General features: G+C 45.7%; 1 protein-coding gene across 3 annotated transcripts in view; it reads left to right on the top strand.

Moving 5' to 3' along the window:
• Window positions 1-19,644, top strand: part of LOC138530023 (immunity-related GTPase family Q protein-like) — a 187,415-nt gene extending 167,771 nt beyond the window's left edge. For all 3 annotated transcript variants that reach the window (XM_069640878.1, XM_069640879.1, XM_069640877.1), the window contains exon 4: window positions 12,984-19,644. In XM_069640878.1, coding sequence (XP_069496979.1) covers window positions 12,984-14,190 — 1,207 coding nt within the window. In that variant the 3' untranslated portion in view covers window positions 14,191-19,644. The remainder of the gene's footprint in view (window positions 1-12,983) is intronic.
• Window positions 19,645-19,882: the final 238 nt, after the last annotated feature.

Here is a 19,882-nt window from a genome sequence, read left to right as displayed (position 1 = left end):
ACAGGGTTGTGAGATTCGATGCAGCTGCCCCACTGTGCTGATAAGTACCTGTGGCAAGGAAGTGTAGCACTGACGCTACCTTCAGCAGGGGGGGGATGACTGTCCGGTTATTGATCATGCTCACCATGTCATCATGATTGAGGTCCACTATTGTGGTGATGGTGTCCCTGTCCCGCCGGTTCAGGGTGTAGATCTGAGCAGGAGTTACATTGAAGAGGCTGGCACTTAGCCGAGGGATTGGTGACTGCCTGCGGGGAACAACGGCCTGCACAATTAGTATGTGCTGGCCCAATCTCACCCTCCTCCTCCTGCTCCTCCGCTGCATTCTCTGGCTGACTGCCTCCTCAAAGAGTAGCAGTGCATGCATGTCCTTCAGCTCCAGTACAGCAAGTGCTAATGGTAGCATTGTGGATTTGGGAGGGGTGTGGTGTGTGAGAGTGCTCCTTTTGTGCTGTACCAGACTCCATTGCCTCCACCTGTGCAGATTGTGTGCACCCCTGGCAGGTTTCTACACACCAGATTCCTATTAATGCCTGAACTGCGATGCCGGTGTTAACAGCATAATTGTATCCGTTTTTACCGGCATGTCCATGCCGGTAATTGCATGTCCATGCACCTCATAATGTGCACTTAACTGCGGTATGCCGGTGTCACTGGCACGGCTGCCGCATGTCGACGCTCATACCGGCAAGGGTGAGGCCAGTCACGGCGGATCCCTGCCAATCCCGGTGACAACGGCATCACGGCTCCTAATACTCCGATCCGTTAAACGATGCCGGTACGGTAATACCGGCATCGATTTTACTGGACCAGCCACCCTGTAATGAGGCCCAATGTTTCTTCTGATTTGAGTGTTCGCTAATGCCACTTAAAACTGGGAGGAAGGTTGATTTTTAAGAATGGAGAAGGATTCCCATCACAAGTTTGTTCTCCTACATGGATGACAGTGATGTCTAGGATGTGGATATTCCTGAATTGGAATTCTACTTTCTCAGAGCGTTGGTCAATTAAATGGCAGGTATCATTAATGCTTACATAATTAGTACTTATTTTTAGTTTGATAGGCTGGTTAGTCTGGGTCCAGGGGTCCTTGTTTACACAGTCAATCAGAGGTGATAACCTCCTCATGAGATCATTCCCTAAACAAGGTGAACCTTCTGGACTCACAACTATCACTGGATGTTTTAATCATCGATGTCGCCCAATTTTTATTTCCAGATCTGCATTCCTTTCAACGGAAATGTAATTCCCTTCGAAATTCTGGAGTTGTCTGAGAAGTGGAGTGAGGGGAATTTGGTGACCCTCCCCCCCCCGTCCTGAGTTTAGTTGGTCAGAGGCCTGTTTGTACAGGAGGGCGGCTTGGGATCCAGTGTCCACTAGAGCTGATAATTCACAATGACCCTGCACCTTGACCGGTGCATAAAATCTGCCTTCTTTCTGCCTTAGTTATTTGCTAGCCCGGCTGTCATTTTTTTTTTTATATTGAACTACGACACTGTGTGAACTTGGGCGATATTTTTAAAAATTATTTTTCTTTTTTTCTTTTTTTTGTGACGGAGATCAGGAATCTGTAAGAAACGTACAATGGACGGCTTCGGGGAATCCTTGTCCCCCAATTCTTTGCTGTCCCCCTTTACCTGGAGGCAGTTCTCCAAGCCTGTTTTGGGGGAGAAACATCAGTTTTTACCTTGTCTGGCTCACATTTTTGGGGTTGAATAGTATCCTGATCTGGGTCGGTTTCCATACTTACCCTGTCCAACTCAGGGTCTTTTGAGACCAATTTTTCTTTGGGAGGGATTTCCCCGTTCCTGAAAGAGAAGGTTTGCTTACCTGAATCCTCCAGGGACTCTTCTCTTTCAAAGGGGATGATCTTGAGCTCCTGCACAATGCTGGTTCTTCTTTAACCTCTCCTACTTACCCTTTGGTCTTTGGGTTCGTACTTCCCGGGGATAGAAGAGTCACTTTCAGGCTGAGAGGTCTCTAGGCGTTCTGTCTGGGTGAGAAAGGAAGCTTCTTTTAGGGCTTGGCATCTCCCCTCCACCCGGGCCCCACCTGAGGAACCTGTGGCTTGTCAGACGTTTTCGGCTGTCATTTCCCCCCGGGACATCCGACCTGGATCTTGGGGAATTTTGGGAAGCAGTGTTAGGTTGAGGGTTGGACTGAGCCCTCATATGTGCCCCAGATCGTCTGTCAGTTGCTAGACCTGTTGCTCCAGCTCCAAGACTATTTATGGGTTGTAGGGAGGTCTCGAGTCGTACCTCTGCTGCTCACGAAAAGGGTAAATGTCCCTCCCCCAAAGTAGCTTGGGTACTGGAAATTTCCCCCATAATTTTCCATCCAGGGTCTCCATTCTTCCGGGTTCAGAGATCTATTGTCCTGGAAGCGGGAGAGAGAGGAGGATTGTTTTGGAAGTTCTGGTTTGGGGGTATCTGGGGAAGAAGTCCATGTTGGGAGGTGGACTGATACTTCTCTCCTGAGGGAAGTTTCCCGAGGATGTACTTATCTAGTTGGAGTCCCCCCCAAGGGCCGGGCGAGTGTATACATAACCCAGGATTGGTTTGGTACCCTTGTACCTAGGGCTTACATAGGTGGCAGGTTCAGAGGGATCAATGTTCTGGACCCCTCCCTGACTACCATTCGATTGGGCCGGGGTGGGGAGTCCCTTCTGCCTTCTGTTTTGCTTGATGGCTGGATCGTTATTATTAGGCCTCCCTGTCTCCAGGTCCAAAGGATGGTGTGAAGGCATCATGAAGCAAGACACAGACAACAGATTCAAAGTTAAAAGAACATTGTTTATTAACTCAAACGTCAGGATGGTATAAGGCCTAACTTGCCCTATGCTAAGGTGGGATTTCCCTACCTGAACGAAACTAAGGAAAGTCTGAGTCAACTAATTCAACTTAAGTCTGTCTGGGTCCAAAACCTATCCTTGCCCTTGCAACTAAAGCTTAACAATGTGTATGGATGTCAATAATAAAATAAATGGTGAACAACACAAGGTTCTGTGCTTCTTCTTCAGCTCCCTTTCCCCAAGCTCAAGAAAGTTCCACAAAAGTCTCAAGATTACATTTGCCAAGTTCAATGCAATACAGTTCCACACAATCTTCGGGGTTCCCTTCCCCAAGTTTAAGGCAACACAGTTCAAAATAAAAGGGGTTTTGAGGCTGCGTCCTTCAGACAGCATTTTCAGTTCATCAAGTCACAGGGTTCCCTTCCCCAAGACTTCATCGTAGCAACTTGTTCAGTCTTAGGGTCCCCTTCCACAAAACTTCAACATAACAACTTGTGCTTGTTTCAATCTTTCAAAGTTCAACACAATTCTAGTTCAACTTGACCCTCCTTTTGGATTGCATCACCAGTTCACTCACAATGCTCCTTCTTGGTTTATTTCACAATGTCTTTGGATTTCACAATTCACGGCTCCCTGGTCTGGGCGCAGACCACACATTCCACCCACCACAGGTTGTGCAACCAGGATCCCTAGGCTCTTCAGCCCACACAGGTTCTTTTGTATTTGCCCCTGTGTACAGATTCCCGTTCACTTGGCTTCTTTGTCGGCCTCTTGGCTTTATGTGCAGGTGCACACTTTCCTGGCTTCTCCTGGTTAGCCTCTTGGCTTTGCCATTATGTGTCACACGTCTTATGCCAGTCGTTGGCCTTGCCACACTGTATCCCTTCATAAAGTTCACTTGAGGTGGTCTTATGTATTCCGCACCTTTCTGTCCACTCCTTTACACTTGCACTCTTTTTAGTAGGCTGCTTTCAAATGGGCACTTTCCTTTTTGGATTTTATCAGTTCGGTATTCAATGTGCGTGATTTAACTTTTTTTCAAGTTTTCATTTAGTTTTGGGATTCAATATTATTCATACGGTACTTCATTACTTATGCATAGCCCCCTAGGAGTGCCCCGGCTTTGAGTGATCTTCCCTTGCACTCATCAGCACTCTATGCAGCTTCCATTCTGCTTCACAGGCTGGCAGGCCGGTCTCTGCGAGCCCTGCTCGCACTCCGGATGTTTCCATGCATTCGCCGGCAGCTCCGCTTGTTCTCCACGGATGCGGGCAGCGTCTTATCTTCTTTCTCCCTTGTTCACAACTCCAGCTGCTTTCTGCTGACCATGGAGGCTCCCACACCTGTGGCAACCTAACGGCCCGACTCGCCCTCAGCTCCAAAGGATCTCTGGGACACCTGCCAGCGTCCTGGCTTTGTCTCAGGACCCACCACAGCTCCCTCCTGACGAGTAGGGTCCCCTGCTGGTCTCTCCCACACAGGTCTCCCTGTTGCTCTCTCTGCTGCTCCTTTGGTGTGCCTTTATACACCTGTAATCACTTAACAGGTTGCAGGTGTGGACTCTCAATTGAGCTTGCCTGACTATAGCTAAAGGGACATGTCTGACCTTCAAAATACTCTGCAGGCATCTTCCTCGTCCCAGTACTAGAGTGGTGAAATTGGGTTTTAGTTTTCATTACTCTTAGTCGCCTCTTCCTCGTCCCAGTACTGTCGGAGGTAAAATGTGGGGAAGTGAGGGGAGAGGTTTTACAGTAGCCCATAAAGGCTGGGGGAGGGTTAAGTTGATCTTGAATAGGGAACAAGCCATACCATGTCTCGCCTGTGGGCACCCCACTCACCCTCCACCCAGGTGATCCTCCCTCGCTTCTCCACACCCAGGGTCAGGATCCACAAGCAATGGCCTTTCCCTGGCCACCTGAGAAGAGGATCCAGGGGGAGAAGGAGTGAGGATACCCTCAGGTCTCTCACAAGCAGTAGTTCTCACCTCCTCCACCTTTGCAGCAGCAGGGTTGTTAGATGGTTTAGGGTCTTGGGGGGGTGTTTTTCCCCTCTCAGTGGGCTTTGGGACCTTACAGATCCTGGTGGCTTGTTCAATTACCCAATACAGAATCCTGTGGTCATGAAAATCCCGCACCAACTGAGTTATAATGTATTTGGGGAGCGCCTGAAAATAAGCAGTCACGAAGTCCCTATTATGGGTGTTCACCCGCCGGGAAGTCTGCAAAGGCACGCTTTAACTCCTGCACAATTTCCCTAGGCGCCTGATCCTAACCACATTGCAAATTATATGTAGCCTTACGGGCCTCCTGTGGGTTTCTTTGGGAAGAGAAATGTTTCAAAATGGCCATCTTATATGTGGACTATTTATAATGATCATGGTCCTTCAGTCCTGCAAAGAAACTGGAGTACTCAGGTGAAAAGTCCATTTAGAAAATGCTTTACAGTTCACATCATTTCTGATCTGGAGTGGTGCCATCATCTGCTCATAAAGTTCCAGATGCTCCCATACCATTCTTGTACTATGGCATCAGGAAGCTCTTCATGGCTTTGATTTGTCTTATTGGTTCTTTAACAAACCATTGCTCTGTTTCACTGTCTTTTTCTTCCTCTGCACCTGAGCCCATTCATTTTCTGACTCAGACCTGCTATTTGTACTCCATTCCCTGTCCTCTAGGTTCTCCCTATCGCTGTAAGATTGGGAATATGCCCCAGACTCATAGGATCTGAACTCCTCTCGTCTGGACCACAGTGAACTCTCGGGGTCACTGTCTATGTACTTGTAGGCCCAAAATAGAACAGTGTCTTCATCCCACCTTCCAGGGAGTCTGTGAAACTCCTCTCTTCCCCTGAATGTATGGAGGTTTTTTTGTATGCCCTTTCTAGGCTGAAGCTGGCTTTTCTCCTCCAGCAAAGTGGGCGAGGTGGTCTCTTGGTAGTCCCAGCTTCATCTTTCTCATCATAGGAGTTTTCATCGTCTGAATTACTCACAGTATTCTTTTTAATCTCCCAGGACACGCTGGTCTGGCCCCCTTCGCTTCTGTATGGTAGAGAAGAATACTTGTCAATATCAGACAAGGACTGGCCTTCAGGATCAGTTTGTCTAAGCCTGGGTAAGTCCAACTGCCTCATGTTCACATGTTTGTTTGTGGCATGATTGATGTCAGTTCATATTTGTACCTGGGTGATTGCAGATGACTGGCTTGAGGCACCTGATGGGAGGGGCGTCTTACCTTGATCAGTGGGCCTTGTCCCGTATCCTTGTTGGTCAGGGTGCTTCAGAGCCTGTTTATAATTTTCAATTTCCTTTGTGAGACTCTCACACCTGCTTCTCTCTGTCCTTATTTCCTGGTGGTATTCAGAGAGCTGGCCTTTTAATTCGGACACCAAGTACTGACTAGTCTCTAGCACCCTACTCTGAGCTACCAATTAACCATTCATTTGCTTTAATTCCTCCTGAAATGCTTCATTTTCTTTCTGGGAGTGCTGTATTATGCGCTTGTCTTTCTCTAACGCACCCCTACAATTTGCTGCCTGTGGCAGGTCAGCTTCTGCCTGCCTGCCTCACACGCTCCATAAGTTCCATGTTCTCTTGCCTCATTCTAGTAATTTCCTGAGAATCTGATTGACCTTTCTCTGCATCCCTTTCCAATTTTGATCCATCTTGGTCTTTACTTCGTTGTAAATTCTGTTGCTTCAGAATATTTCAATCCTGAAGCATTTTGTCAAACTCCTGTTGTGAGTCCATGCTTTGATGATTATCTGACTGTTTTCCCTTTCGAATGCCCTAATTTGTTGTTTCAGGTCCACAATGTCATCTAACAACCCTCTGTTATAACCAGTTTGGTCATTTAATATCCATTGGACGTGGCTCAGAGTTTCTACACTCTTTTTGGATGTGTCTTTCAGGGCAGCAAACTATATTTCTCGCTCTGCACTGGCCTATGTGTGGGTTTTTACCTCATTTTGTAATTGTTCAATGAAGATTTATTGTTTTACTTAACGCACAACAGAGCCAGATTTTTTGTCTTCTAACTGTCTGATTTCTTTCTGAACCTGTTTATATTTCTCAGTCTGACTCAGCCTCCCTATTTTGCACTCACTCTTCCAGAAAATATAAATGAGCTGTGAGTTGAGCCATTCGAATCTGCTCATCATGAATATTTTGGGTCATGTAAAATTCGGTTATGCTTGACGCAAAATGCCATGATCCTGCCAAATATCATTTTCTACTGAGGTTTCTTTTATCATTTTAGTCTGCCAGCTCCCCGCTTTGCCCTCATTCTATTCTTCTCGAATGAAATACTTAGCCAGGAGAGGTTTCCTGGCCTCTCACACTCCTACGGTAGTCATTTTAAAATGTTTTTTGCACCTTTCCAAAGATTAGATTATTTGCACAGCAGCAAAATCACCCTGTTCCTGCTTGATTTCCACCCACAATGCAAAATCAAAATAATTTCTAATTAATCTCCTTTTCACGTATACTCCTCCCTGGAACTCCGGGATCAAGTCTTTGTGGCCCTTTAACAAAGCAAAACCAACTTTCTCTCCACCTCAATGCGATTACACCAGGATGAGTAGTCTGTCACAATGCACCTGTCATGAGTCAAAAGACAGTAAGCAAAATCCCGGCATGAGCCCCCAATTTGTAATGATATATTGGGAGACCACGATCAACATAGGGAGTCACCACCCTTGCACCCATTAAAACAAGCCTATAATAGACCATTTATTTTAGGATCCAATTACGTCCTACTTATGACTCATATATAGCCCAGTGGAGCCCTCCACCTGTGCCAACAATGAGGCAAGAACCAGGCCGTTGTACAGAAAGAATGTATATTTATTTAAAGTATAGGTTCAATGAGGTTCTGTTTATGTTACACATGCCACGTTCTTTGTTGCACAAAACAAAGCTTCACACACAATGACGTTCACACAGCCAAATATGATTTAAGAAGATTTAGATTGCAAGCAAACACAGGTTTGATTTTAAAACAAATTGCACATTCTACAATGCCATGCTGGAGACATGAGGTTTTCCTTTTTGTAAAGCAATCTCTCCCCAACACCAAAAACCCATGCCTCAGTGATATGCATCACTCCCTCTATTCAAAGGCAAGGTGTAGGGAATGGTGACAGTTTGGGAATTTAGTTTGGGGCCAAAAGCACCCCTCTGTTTAAATACAATGTTTAAGGAGGGGTGACAGTTGAGAATTTTATTTGGTGGCAAAAACACCTTTTTATAGAAGTACAAGGTTTGGGAATGGAACAAATACCGTTTTGTTTTAAAGGCATGGTTTCTGAATGGTGAAAATGATCAATTCTGTTTTAAAGGTAACGTTTGGAATGGAACAATTATCAATTTTGTTTTGGTGGCAAGGACACTCCAATTAATTTAGGTGGCTATAACATTATTCCCGCTAAGAGAGAAGTTTCAAATTCTTCCGAGCTCCCCGCTGCGCCAATCTATTTGGGAGTTAATTAAATCAATATACAGCCAAATATGCTTAGGGTCTACACAATTTCTCCCCCACCCACTATTGAAAGGGAACCCACTAATGAAAGGGACTAGGTTAATTAAATGGATCCCCTCACTGAAATTCTGTTGGACAATCTACTTACTTTTTGAAATCTCTGGGGTGGCACTCATGGAGACTGAGCAGGGCGTAGCTTTTGGGGAAAAACAGGATTCTGGCCAGCACTTCAGTCAATGGAACCCACAGCATCCATCCCAGTATGGGCTCCAGCTAAGTATCACAGCCTCTGTTTTCTAGTTTCCCCAGCAATGCGAATCTCCAGCACTCTTCCAATATTTCCACCCGATGATTTTTCAGCAGGTCTTCTTTGGTGATTTTTAGGCAGCTGTCTTAATGCAAGACCTTTTTACTCTCTAAGCCCCTCCATGGAAATTACCTTAAAATTGACACCAGCCACAAGTCTGTAACCATTATGATCTCAGTTATTGAATAAAAAGACATTTTCAATGAAAGTCAATGATGATATATTTATACATAAAAACAACTGTTTCATGTTTGGTTCTTGGTCTCATTTCCCTGAAACGATGTGGTCCAGTCCTGGGGATTAGACTGTACGTTCAGGCCTGCAATAAAATGATAATCACTCTGGTGGGGCCCAAAAGCAGTGCTATTGGGGGCAGCAAAGATTATATCTTTATTTATGGCAGTGAAGTCAGGATTTTTGTCCACAACATGTCTTCAAGTTAGGGTATATTTCAAAGTTCAGCTTCACTTGATTGCAGCCATACAGCCCACCATCTGGCCACATCCTTCTGTTTGGGTGTGACAAGTTCAAAGTAGCTGTTTATCAAATGGGAAGGCCTGAGCATAGCCAGGAGTGTGGTGCATTTTGTTTTTAATCTTTGTGTTGCAGTCAGCCCCACTGTCCATTAAAAATGTCATTTTAGTTACTCCAGTCTCCCTTTTACTTTGCTAACAGCAATCTTTATTAACATGGCAATTTTATTTGAAGGGCTCCTGTTCATTTTGGTCACTCACACATATATTTTTATTTATCTGCTGTCTGTTTTTGTTTTTAAGTGGTGTTTAGTCGCCTGAAAGGAAATATACACAGTGAATTTTTGTTTGATCGCCCTTTAGGACATTTTGGGCAAACTGTACGCGTCCTTAATTCTAATCCACCTATGGAAGTGGATAGCTGCAGCAAACAGAATCGACCCCCGTCAAACTGGGTTTGCCAGAGGGTTATGGACTAACTTGAATCTTTACCAAAATGAAAATGGAGGGCACATAACAAACGAAGCAAAGTGTTCCTTGCCTTTATCGACCTGAGGAATGCATTTGACAGTGTCAACATGTGGTTGCAATGGGCCAAGCTGAATCTTTGGGGCTGCCCCGCTGACCTCCTGGCGCAAATAAAGCACTGTATGCCTCGACCAAAGTCTGCATCAGATTAAACACACAGGGGGCACTCACAGAGGCTATGTATACACACAAGGGCCTGAAGCAACCCTCTTCAATCTATTCTTAAGTGATCTGCCAGACTCATTGAAAACATCAAGATCATTTCCTGTGAAGATCAGAGATCAGGACTTGGGATGGATGCTTTATGCCGTCGACCTGGTCCTGATCGACCAAACCCTGATAAGGCTACAGCGCAGATTGAATGCCCAGCAGGGCCTCATGTCAGCCAATGGATTGGAAATCTACGCTGCAAAATCACACATCTTGGTGCGGCGTACAGATAGACGCTATAAAAGAAAAAACCTTCAGGTTGCACCTAAATTCAGGAGTTTTGGAGATAATCTCACATACCACTTACCGGGGTGCGTGCTTAAACTCTAGCATCTGTGATGCACCACAAGACAAATTAGGGTAAAAAAACCTCAGTCCAGGCACGAGTGATACAACTAAAGGATGGGAAACTGTCGATCAAGCCAGCGCTAGTTTTTTACAACTTAAAGGCTGTCCCTGTCTTAACGCATGGAGCGGAGGCCTTCTTGTGCACTTCAGCAAAGGTGTGGTCATCCTATGAGGGAGTCTTTTGGAGAACAATTTTGCAAGTTCCACGTGACATATCAATGTCGATGATAAGATTCGAGTTGGGTCTTGTATCGCTACTGGCTAGAGTCATGTGGAAAACGCTAAACCTCTTTAGGAAATGCACCCTGCAGGAGGCTGCAATACCATATGAAATTCTAAAAAAAGAACTCACAAAGAATAATAGGATTCTTATGAGCTACTTCTGGAACAGGTAGCAACGGACCTAGAGACCCTGATACTTAATCCAGGGAAGGTTTAAAAAAAAAAGCTCTGGCAAGAGGACTGGATGTAAATAACCATCGGCTCCTTGAAGGCTTGCACCACGAAGGGACGGGATGCAACCAGCTCCCAAAATACTTAACAAAGTTTCCCTGCACCAAACTCAGATATGGTTTCCTGAGATTCAGGTACAACATATATCCAACTAAACAGATGCTGAAGCTTTACAGGCACGTGGAGAGCGAAACAAACTAGATTTTGAGAGGAAGAAGGGGTGGTGGAATCGCTAAAGCATGTTGCGCTTCTTTGTCCAGATGTAAAGGCTCTAAGGACTCGACATCTAGGACGATTCATAGAGCTGATAAAACATACTCCATGGAGGACCGGTGGTCGGCCCTGATGTTGGGAGAAAATTATTCACTGACATTTGCACTAAATGAAGTGCTTTATTGATTGAAACCAGGGAGGATGACACAAGTAGATGTATGAACTCAACACACTCTGATAATGAACAATGAGCTAATACCCTATGGTTTTGATGTTCCTCTAATTTTTTAATGATGAGAACTGCTGGATGAATTATTGAGGTTTGAAATTAAACCAAAGAAAAAAAAAGAAATGTTGATGTTTGACAGTTTCAATGAAATTGCTGTGTTCATCTCTCAGCCAACATTGTGCTTTTGATTTTCAAATCTTTCATATGTCATCTGCAGAAGTACATATCTTTGGATTAGCAAGGCATTGTTAGCAGGATTGCAGTTTTAAGGCTAGTCTTTCACTCTGCCATTGTTCCCTTCCTTTGGGTGCATGCATTTCTCATAGGAGGCCTAATTTGGCCTTTATTTCGTGTGCTGGAGCTATCATTAAACCCCTCAGGTCTCAGGAAAGGTCACTATCTAGAGACCAGCCGATGGAGAACAACAGCTGAAAGGCACAGCAGCACACCGGGGCCAACTTTTATAGGATAGCCAAGGCACCGATACCTGTGGGTCGCTGCAAACACTCAACTGAGCAAGGAACCAGCTCCACTTTGCCAACAGGATTGTCCAACCAGCAAGCCAGTCACCCATCAACCATGGGCAGCCAAGAATCAATGTTGCCTTGAGAAAGACCCTGATGGGTTAAAACATGTGTCGGCTGACCTATTTAAATCACTAATTAAATCCTGTACATGAAAAACTAGAAAAATGCCATCTTCCTTATTATCAGCGCAAACATTACGGTGTCCAACCCTTTGATGCGAGTACAAGAGGTGTGGGCAACACCTCTCCCTCCCGGGAACTTGCTGCTAATCCAAATATCAAAACCTAAAACAAACATTATAGCTAAGGACTCAGTGCTGCACATGTTTATTCAGCCTCTAGTGCCCACTTTCGCCTAGTCCGATATGGTATTAGACCTAGGGGTTCCTCATCATAACGGGAGTCCTTGTTCCCTAAGGGGGAAGGGAAATTCCTTCCATTGATGTCCCACTTGCCCATCCCCCTAGCCTCAAAGGGGGTGGCTCCCCTTTGCAGAGAAGTGATGAATACCAGGGATTCGTCCTTCTACCTGGGATTGGAGAGTACCAAAGGAAAGAAAAGTCACTTAACTGGTAATTAACAGACACCATATCTCTAGCAGGTTTCAAAATGTGCACTCGCCACTAGCCACTGACTAGTGATAATGAACTCTTGGTGAAGAAGAAATGAAGTGCTTTGTGCAGGGACCCTGTGACCTATTATGCCTGGCTAGTAGCTTGAAACCTTTACCCCATGTCTTTAGGCTCTTTTTGTCAGCCTCCATACTTGATTTTCTACTTTTACTTTCACTGTTTTTTTAATGTGACTTACATTTCCATATGATTAACAATGTTCTGTTCTCAGAGTTTGGGCATCGTTACTTACCTTGTGCAGAAGAGGAGTCCACAGAGAGGCTTTTACAGTCAGTCATTTAAAATGATGTCGGATAGAAAACTCATCCAAATCACAGCAAATCGTGTTTACAATATATTACGGTACAAGCCAAAATCCTAAACCTTGAAATGTTGAATTGAACAACTATTTATTTGAGCTAAAGATATGCCACCAAACTAACAATGCCACATCCTCACCACTCCCCATCAGGAAGGACATGCTGGTTCGAGAAATTGATCTTACTTGCTGCATAATTACTGCAATATGTTCAGCTGTATACATAGGTTTCCAGGGGTAATAAATCCTAATTTCAAACAACCATTTGATGCTCTATGCTGGCTGCAAGATCTTCCAGGGACAGGTTTCCAAAAACGATCTAGTACCAGGTATTGTAGTATAGTATATGGTGTCCTCCATTGAGGTTTGCAAACTGATGTAAAAGAGTTAAGACCTGGTGCATTGCTCTAAATAGAAGTTAATTGTCTGAATCACAACTATACTAACTTTTTCTTTTGTTGTCCCTTTTTTCTGTTGTTCTGATTCTCTTCTTCTGAGCAGGTTAAAGCGATCCACGCAGTCCGACTTTGAGGTCATCAGTGACAAAGAGATTGCAGAGATCCATGCAGCCTTTCAAAGTGGTGGGCTGGCTGGGGTGGTCCGCCTAATCCAGTCCAGTCTGGATGCCATCTTGGACACCAAGCTGAATATCGCTGTGACTGGAGAATCTGGAAATGGGAAGTCCACTTTTGTGAACTCTCTTCGTGGCCTAGACGATGAGGATGAAGGGGCAGCCCCTGTTGGCCTTGTTGAGACAACCATTAAGCCAACGCCATACCTCTCTCCCAAGTATCAAAACGTCACCATTTGGGATCTTCCCGGCATAGGCACTCCCAATTTCAAGGCTGAGAACTACTTGGAGCTAGTGAACTTTCACACCTATGATTTCTTCATCATACTTGCTTCAGAGCGCTTCAAAGAGAACCATGTGATGCTCGCCAAGGAGATAGCAAAGCAAGGCAAGTGTTTCTATTTTATCCGAACCAAGATAGACAATGATGTGAATTCCCAAGGAAAGAAAAGAAGGAAGCTTGTTGACACTGAGGCGATGTTGGACGATATTCGGAAAGACTGTGAAGAAAACCTGAGGAAGGCAGGCCTGCCCAGATCAAAGGTTTTTTTAATTTCTAGCTTTGAGCTGGACAAGTATGACTTTCAAAGGCTACAGGAGGACCTGGAAGCAGAGCTTCCTGGGTACAAGCTCCGCGCATTCCTACTTTCCCTCCCAAACATCTCTGAGAACATAATCCAGAGGAAGAAGGTGCTCTTGGGCCAGGAGATCTGGAAGGTTGCTCTTCTGGCTAGTATCGCAGCAGTGGTGCCAGTCCCTGGCCTAGGCTTTGCCTGCGATGCCTCCCTCCTGCTTGCGCGTTTGACCACATACCGAAAGGACTTTGACCTGGATGACCTCTCCCTGGCCCGCCTGGCTGAACGGAGTGGCAAGTCCCTGCACCTGCTGAGATCGCAGATCCAAAGTCCCCTGGGGAAGAAAATCGATTGGGATTTGGTGGTGAATCTGCTTCACAAAGCCACCGGCAGTGGGCTGGAAGTTGTCCACATCTTTGCTCACAAGGTTCCTATCTTAGGGACGGTGGCTGCTGGGGGCATTGCATTCCGGGCCACCTACGCCATGTTGGGTCAGTGTCTGGAGGATTTGGCTTCTGACTCTCAACGTGTCCTGTTGAAGGCCTTGGAAACAGAACTGTGAAATATCTTAGGGTAAACCTTTAGTTCTTCTTGATAACCATGTAAATCATTCACAAGTCAAACAATGGCTTGTCTTTAAATATTCCCCAGTGCTGTGAATATTCCCCAGTGCTGTGAAGCCTCCCACTTCATATACGTATGTGTGCATTTATTTAATGGGTTTTTTATCCAGTGCCATGTTGCTGATTCTCTACGTTCTTCTAAATGAGCATCATGAACAGTCGGGTGCAGTCCTTCAACTACCTGGTTAATGTATTTGTAAGGGGCCTTTTATTAAGTGTGGGCCCAACCAAAATATGACAAGTGATTTACTCATAACCGAATTTATAACATAGCAGGTGGCTATGCATCAATTCATAGAAAGGAATAAGAAATGATAAGAAGCAGAGGTGAGTACAGTATAATTGTGGTTGAGGGGAAACAGATAGTTTGTGTTCCAAAACACTGTGCAGAGGTTAGGGGCATGTGGCGAGCTATTGTCCTGATGATCTTTTAGCTGATCTATATAGGCAAGTTGGTCAGGGGCAAGACTGATGCTCAGCAGGAGCATTTTATGGATTTATTGTGCATTGTTTTGGAGTGCTTGGTTTATGATTTTGGATTTACTGAAGTATGAAATCTCTTATTTTAGGGGGGGGTGGTTGTTGATGACAAATCTCCCAGAAATGGACAGTTGGGTGGCTTGTAGAGGGGCTTTTAACCTCTGTGTTGCACACTCCTCTGCTATCATGTCTCAGAGGAGGTGGGTAGGAGGGTGTGTGGGGGGTCCCTTGACAACTCAAAAGGACAGGCTGTGATGGCAATATGGCCACATGTTTCAGGTGGATAGATGAGCCTATTTATGTTTGGGGGTCCTCTTAGAGGGTTTCAATGCATATGGTGTACCAACGTGACAGGCCCCAGCCAAACGACTGGGGCATGATGAGGCACAACCTACCGGTTTCAACACTGCATACAGGTTGGTGGTACGCGTCACTCAGGCACACCAACCTCTGTTCCAAGGGCCAGGCAGGATACTTCATCACACAGTCCAAGTGACACATCTATAGAAAGGCTACCCAACTGAATGTGGGCCTCATCACGAGTTTGGCGGTAATCCTGAATTCCGGCAGTCACGCTATTACTGCCGGATTTAAGGGTCCGCCAAATCAGGGCTTCGGCGGATTTCTCCCCAGCTCTGAGCTGGGGGGAAATCCACCGAAAATGTGCGCTATTACCGCAGGTGGGAAATCCGCCGGCGGTAAGAGCGCGAAAATTCCCCATTGAGCCCAAGGGGGAATGGGGCATTCCCGAATGGGCCCAGTGGGGGATGGGGAATTCCATTACCGCCAAACCCGTGATCCGGCGCTAATAGCGTCGGGGGGGTTTGACGGTAGGGCTAATACCGCCGGCAGTATTACCGCCGGTGTTACGCCCAACTCGTGATTTGTCACGGGCATTTGTCTGAATTCACACTTCTATCATACCTTTGACCGGGAGCATGTGTTTACCATACATTTTGAACATATTTAGCACGTGTTTACTGAGGTGTATGTATGCACTGTGAATTTACCCAGGTGAATGTGGGTACCATACATTTCCACAGGAGCATAGGTGACCGTAACTTTGCAAGGGTGCACACCTGTACCATGCCTTTGACAAGATGTTCCATGTATTTGGCTGTGTGCAAGCATGTATCATGCATTTACCTTTATGCACTGTACATTTGAAATAGTTCACACAAACGCAGCTAATGTGTCCCTAGCATACAAGAATTTGCTGGAGGGCACACATGCATTTGTTTATTTGACTATGTGCACCTAGTATTTTTCCAGGTTCTTGAGTATACCAGGAATTTGCTAAAGTGCAAATGTGTGCTGTACTTTTGCCCAACTCTATGCGTGTGCAATGTTTTGCCCATATGCGTTAGTCAGGATACATTCTTGCACTGTTCATATGCCTATTTGCGCATGTACACTTTTTTTCCAGGTAAATGGGAATAGCACCTGTGTGCCTAGGTCTATAGTATTCAGCATGTTTGCTCACACATATACCTTGCTTTCATCCAGATCACGTGTACTATTCATTTTCTCAGTTGCATATGTTGATGGTGCATTTTCTCAGATGCACATTTGCACCTTTTATTTGTTCGTTTAAACATATGCAGTGCTTTTACCCTATCTGTAGTCCCTGACTTGTGGCATTTTTCTGTCTTCTGGAAAACCTGCACAATACCAGATGGTGGATTGTGATTTTACTTGTCAAATGCGTTACCTTTTATTTTGATAAAGCTTAAGACATATGACACAAATCTATCTTGTGGGTATGAGATGCATTTTTGAGCTTGTGACAAAGGCCCCTGCCTGACTCTTAGGGATTGGTAAGGGGCGGCATGCCTCCCTAAGCCAGAGGATGATGGGCCCAGGGTGGTTTAGGGAAGATACCCTTGTCGCCCTCCATTAGTCCCTGTTTTGTCGCAGGTTGAGGTACAGCAGTCCAACAGAACTGGCAGTGCCTGCACGCTCTACTCTGCTCATGTGGTTACAGGAATCCCAAATAAATCTAGAGAGGGACCAGAATTAAGACAAGAACTCGACAGGTAGCGTGCCATCACACAAGGCCTCCACTCTTATACAGTTAAGAATAGTTAGGCTAAAGGAGTCCACTCCCAAGGGCAGGATCAGAGCAGGAGAACCGTAGAGAGATGCCCAAGAGGAGGCACTAGCCAGACCTAAGGTACACATCAGAACTGGGAGCTGTCCTCCGAATTGGAGCCCATTAGCCAATCCCTACACCTGAAGTAAAACGCCTGAGGGCCCTTTCACCAGAGAGAGGCCTAGGGTGTGGAAGGCAGAGCGAGGACTGTCCAATGGGAGAGAAAAGCCTATCGCAATTCTCACATCAGGGCTATAGTCAGTCCCTAGGGATTGAGCCCAAGAACCAGCCCCCATTGCCCCCATCCCATCTGTCACATCGGAGTTCCCTTTAGTAGGACGGGCCAAAGCCCTGTAAATGCCTGCAAGCCCTTTCTGGTGGTGAGGGTGTTTGTAGAATGAGCTTGAGACAGGAGTTTGGGGGTAGGGTGGTGAATACGGCGAGCACACATAGGTGGTTGTACGGACGGGAAGGCTGGAGGAGAGAAGTAGGTATTTAAATACATAAAGGGGGAAGGAGGGGCTGGTTAATAAGTTAGATACTGATGGTGAGGAGGACGTTGGAGACATCAAGAGGAGGTTGGTTAAATGTGTCAGTGGGAGCTTAGTGATAGTAAGGTGGAGGTTGGAAAACATCAGGATAAGGTTGGTGATGGTGTGGTTGGGAAATACCAGAAGGATGTTGATAGAAAGCATCAGAAGTAGGATGGTGATGGCAAGAAGGACGTTGGGGAAGTCAAGAGAAGGTTATTGACGGCAAAAGGGGGGGTTGGTGGAGAAGATCAAGAGATGGAGAAACAGCGGAAGAATGTTGGAGTACCTCAGTAGAGGGTTGGAGACTATAATAAGGTGGTAGGCTTGTGGTGATGAGGCTTCCAGAATTTGTTATGAAGAGTTTGGAGAGGGACTTGGTGACAAGGGGCGACTGAGGTGGTTGAAGGAAGTCCTAAGGAAATAAAACAAGGAACCCCAATAGCTATTCAGCTGAAGAACGCTTCAGAGGTCTATAGGAAGGTGTTAAAAGCACTCTGCAGAGGGCTTAACAAAGCATCAATGAGGCGAAAGATGGCCCGAGATCAAGACCAGGAGGGAGGGAAGGAGGAAGGGAGGGAGGGGGAAAGTAAGAAATAGGTTTAGGGAGTTCAACCTCGAAGAAGACCCTTTGTGGCTTTACTTCATGGTTCCCCCCTGGGCATCTTGCCTGATATTTTGTATGGCATTCTTTTGGCAGAGTCCTGATCGCCAACCCAAGGTTCACTGGTGATGTGTAATGCTAGGAGTCCATCTCTTTCTGATCCTGAGGATCGTGCGGCCCAGAGATTGACAGGGATTGATTCCCCATTCCAAGGGACAGCGTCCCAGAATTCATGTGTCGTGACAAAAGTGCAAGCACTAATCTGGAAGGCAGAAGAGCTAACTGTTAACAGGATGCTCCAGGTATCCAGATGGCAGGTTTCTGGGAGAACACTGGTTGATGAGAGCACTAAAGGTAGACATACCTGAAGGCAAGGTATTCTGAGGACCGCAGAGATAACAGGAGCACAGGTGGCAGGGACATGAAGGAGCACACGCAAAAGAGGATGTAGCAAGTCTCACCACAAGTAGTCTCCAGGAGGTTACCGGAGAAGAATCACAGAAGGGCAAAAGGAGGCAGCTGATCTGGGGAGGATAAGGGCAGAAAGAAGGCCCCAGAGATAGAAGGGTGGATAGCAAGACAAAGGGAGAAGAACTAGGGAAGAAGGCAGGGAAAAGGCTATGGCAACAAAGTAGTCAGGCAGACAATAGGCAGGCATACTAGGGGAAGCATTAAGTTGCATTGCCTTCCCAGACCACAGTGGAGAAATAGACTCTGCAGGTTCAAACGAGGCTTAGATATCACAGCTCATGTAGCCATAGTAACAGAGATGCGCTTCCCCTTGTTCATTTACCAGGGAAGATACATGGCTTCTGTACGCCGAAGGTGTAGTGGGGGCACCCAAGGACTGCATGCAGCTAGGCCTCGCTCACTTCTTTCTGCTGCTTTCTTCTGCCGCCATCCTAAGCTGTGCCTCTGCAGCTGCCCAGGACCCATTCGCCAATGAGGGGGTGGGCACCAGCCTCTCCCGGTTTCTCCAGGTAAGCCCCCTCTGTGGGTATGCCGGAGTGTGTGGCACACCACAGGGAGGGAGGAGAGTGCAACCTGGGAGATGTGGAGAAGATTGCTGGAACCTCTTTAATCCTGGTATCTTTTAGAAGAATTGTTTGGGAACCTTTTTAAAACCAGCAATGTACATTTGTGATAAACAATGGTTCTGGCAACCCTAAAACCAGGAAAGACAGATACAGGGTGCGGGAAATCTTTAAAGTCTGGGTCTGAGAAGATCTCCTTAGAGGCGAAGGGGTGACCTTGAAGACTTGAACTAGACCCTATTAGGGAAGAGTAGCAAGAGATTGGGCTGGAAGCCCCAGCTCAGTAATGGGATATTCTCAGGCGTGGAGAAGCCAGAGATTTTGCAATATTTATTTTGTCACTTGTTTGTATGTTTATCCCAAATGCAAGATAGCAGTTAACCTCCATTTTCTTTCTTGGCATACTTCTTGATCCATTGAAACTCATGTACTATTCTTGTAAAAGTCTCCAATTGTTAACATGTTTGTTGCATGAGCTGAAATGGACAGGCAAACAGAAGACGAGCAGTACCATCTGCCGAAACACTGATCACGATGTCACTGCTAAGAGGATTACGGGTGATCGAACTATCCTCTTTCTTTGTGTTACTTCAGAATTCAATACACGGTTGGATGTCCTATGGTATTCTAATTAAAATATGTATGTGTTGTAATCATTGTATGTTTTAATTTCAAGCATTTGAGCGGGGACTTGGAGGATTGGGAGTTGGTTGATAGGGCTGCTTTATAAATTGAGAACTACCTCGAGGTTGCCAGAAATTGCTGAACAAAATGGAGGCTTTTAGAAACTAATCCTAATGCCTCCGATTTTATCCTGTGTGGACTCTTTTATATTGGCTCATAAATTAATTTCTGGTTCATCCTGTGTTTTGAGGTTGGATACATGTTCTA

Source organism: Ambystoma mexicanum, chromosome 1q (genome assembly GCF_040938575.1).
Source record: "Ambystoma mexicanum isolate Mex_15411 chromosome 1q, UKY_AmexF1_1, whole genome shotgun sequence".
Taxonomy (NCBI): Eukaryota; Metazoa; Chordata; class Amphibia; order Caudata; family Ambystomatidae; genus Ambystoma; species Ambystoma mexicanum.
The sequence above is the reverse complement of the archived record's forward strand: the minus strand, read 5'-3'. Positions and strand labels throughout refer to the sequence as shown.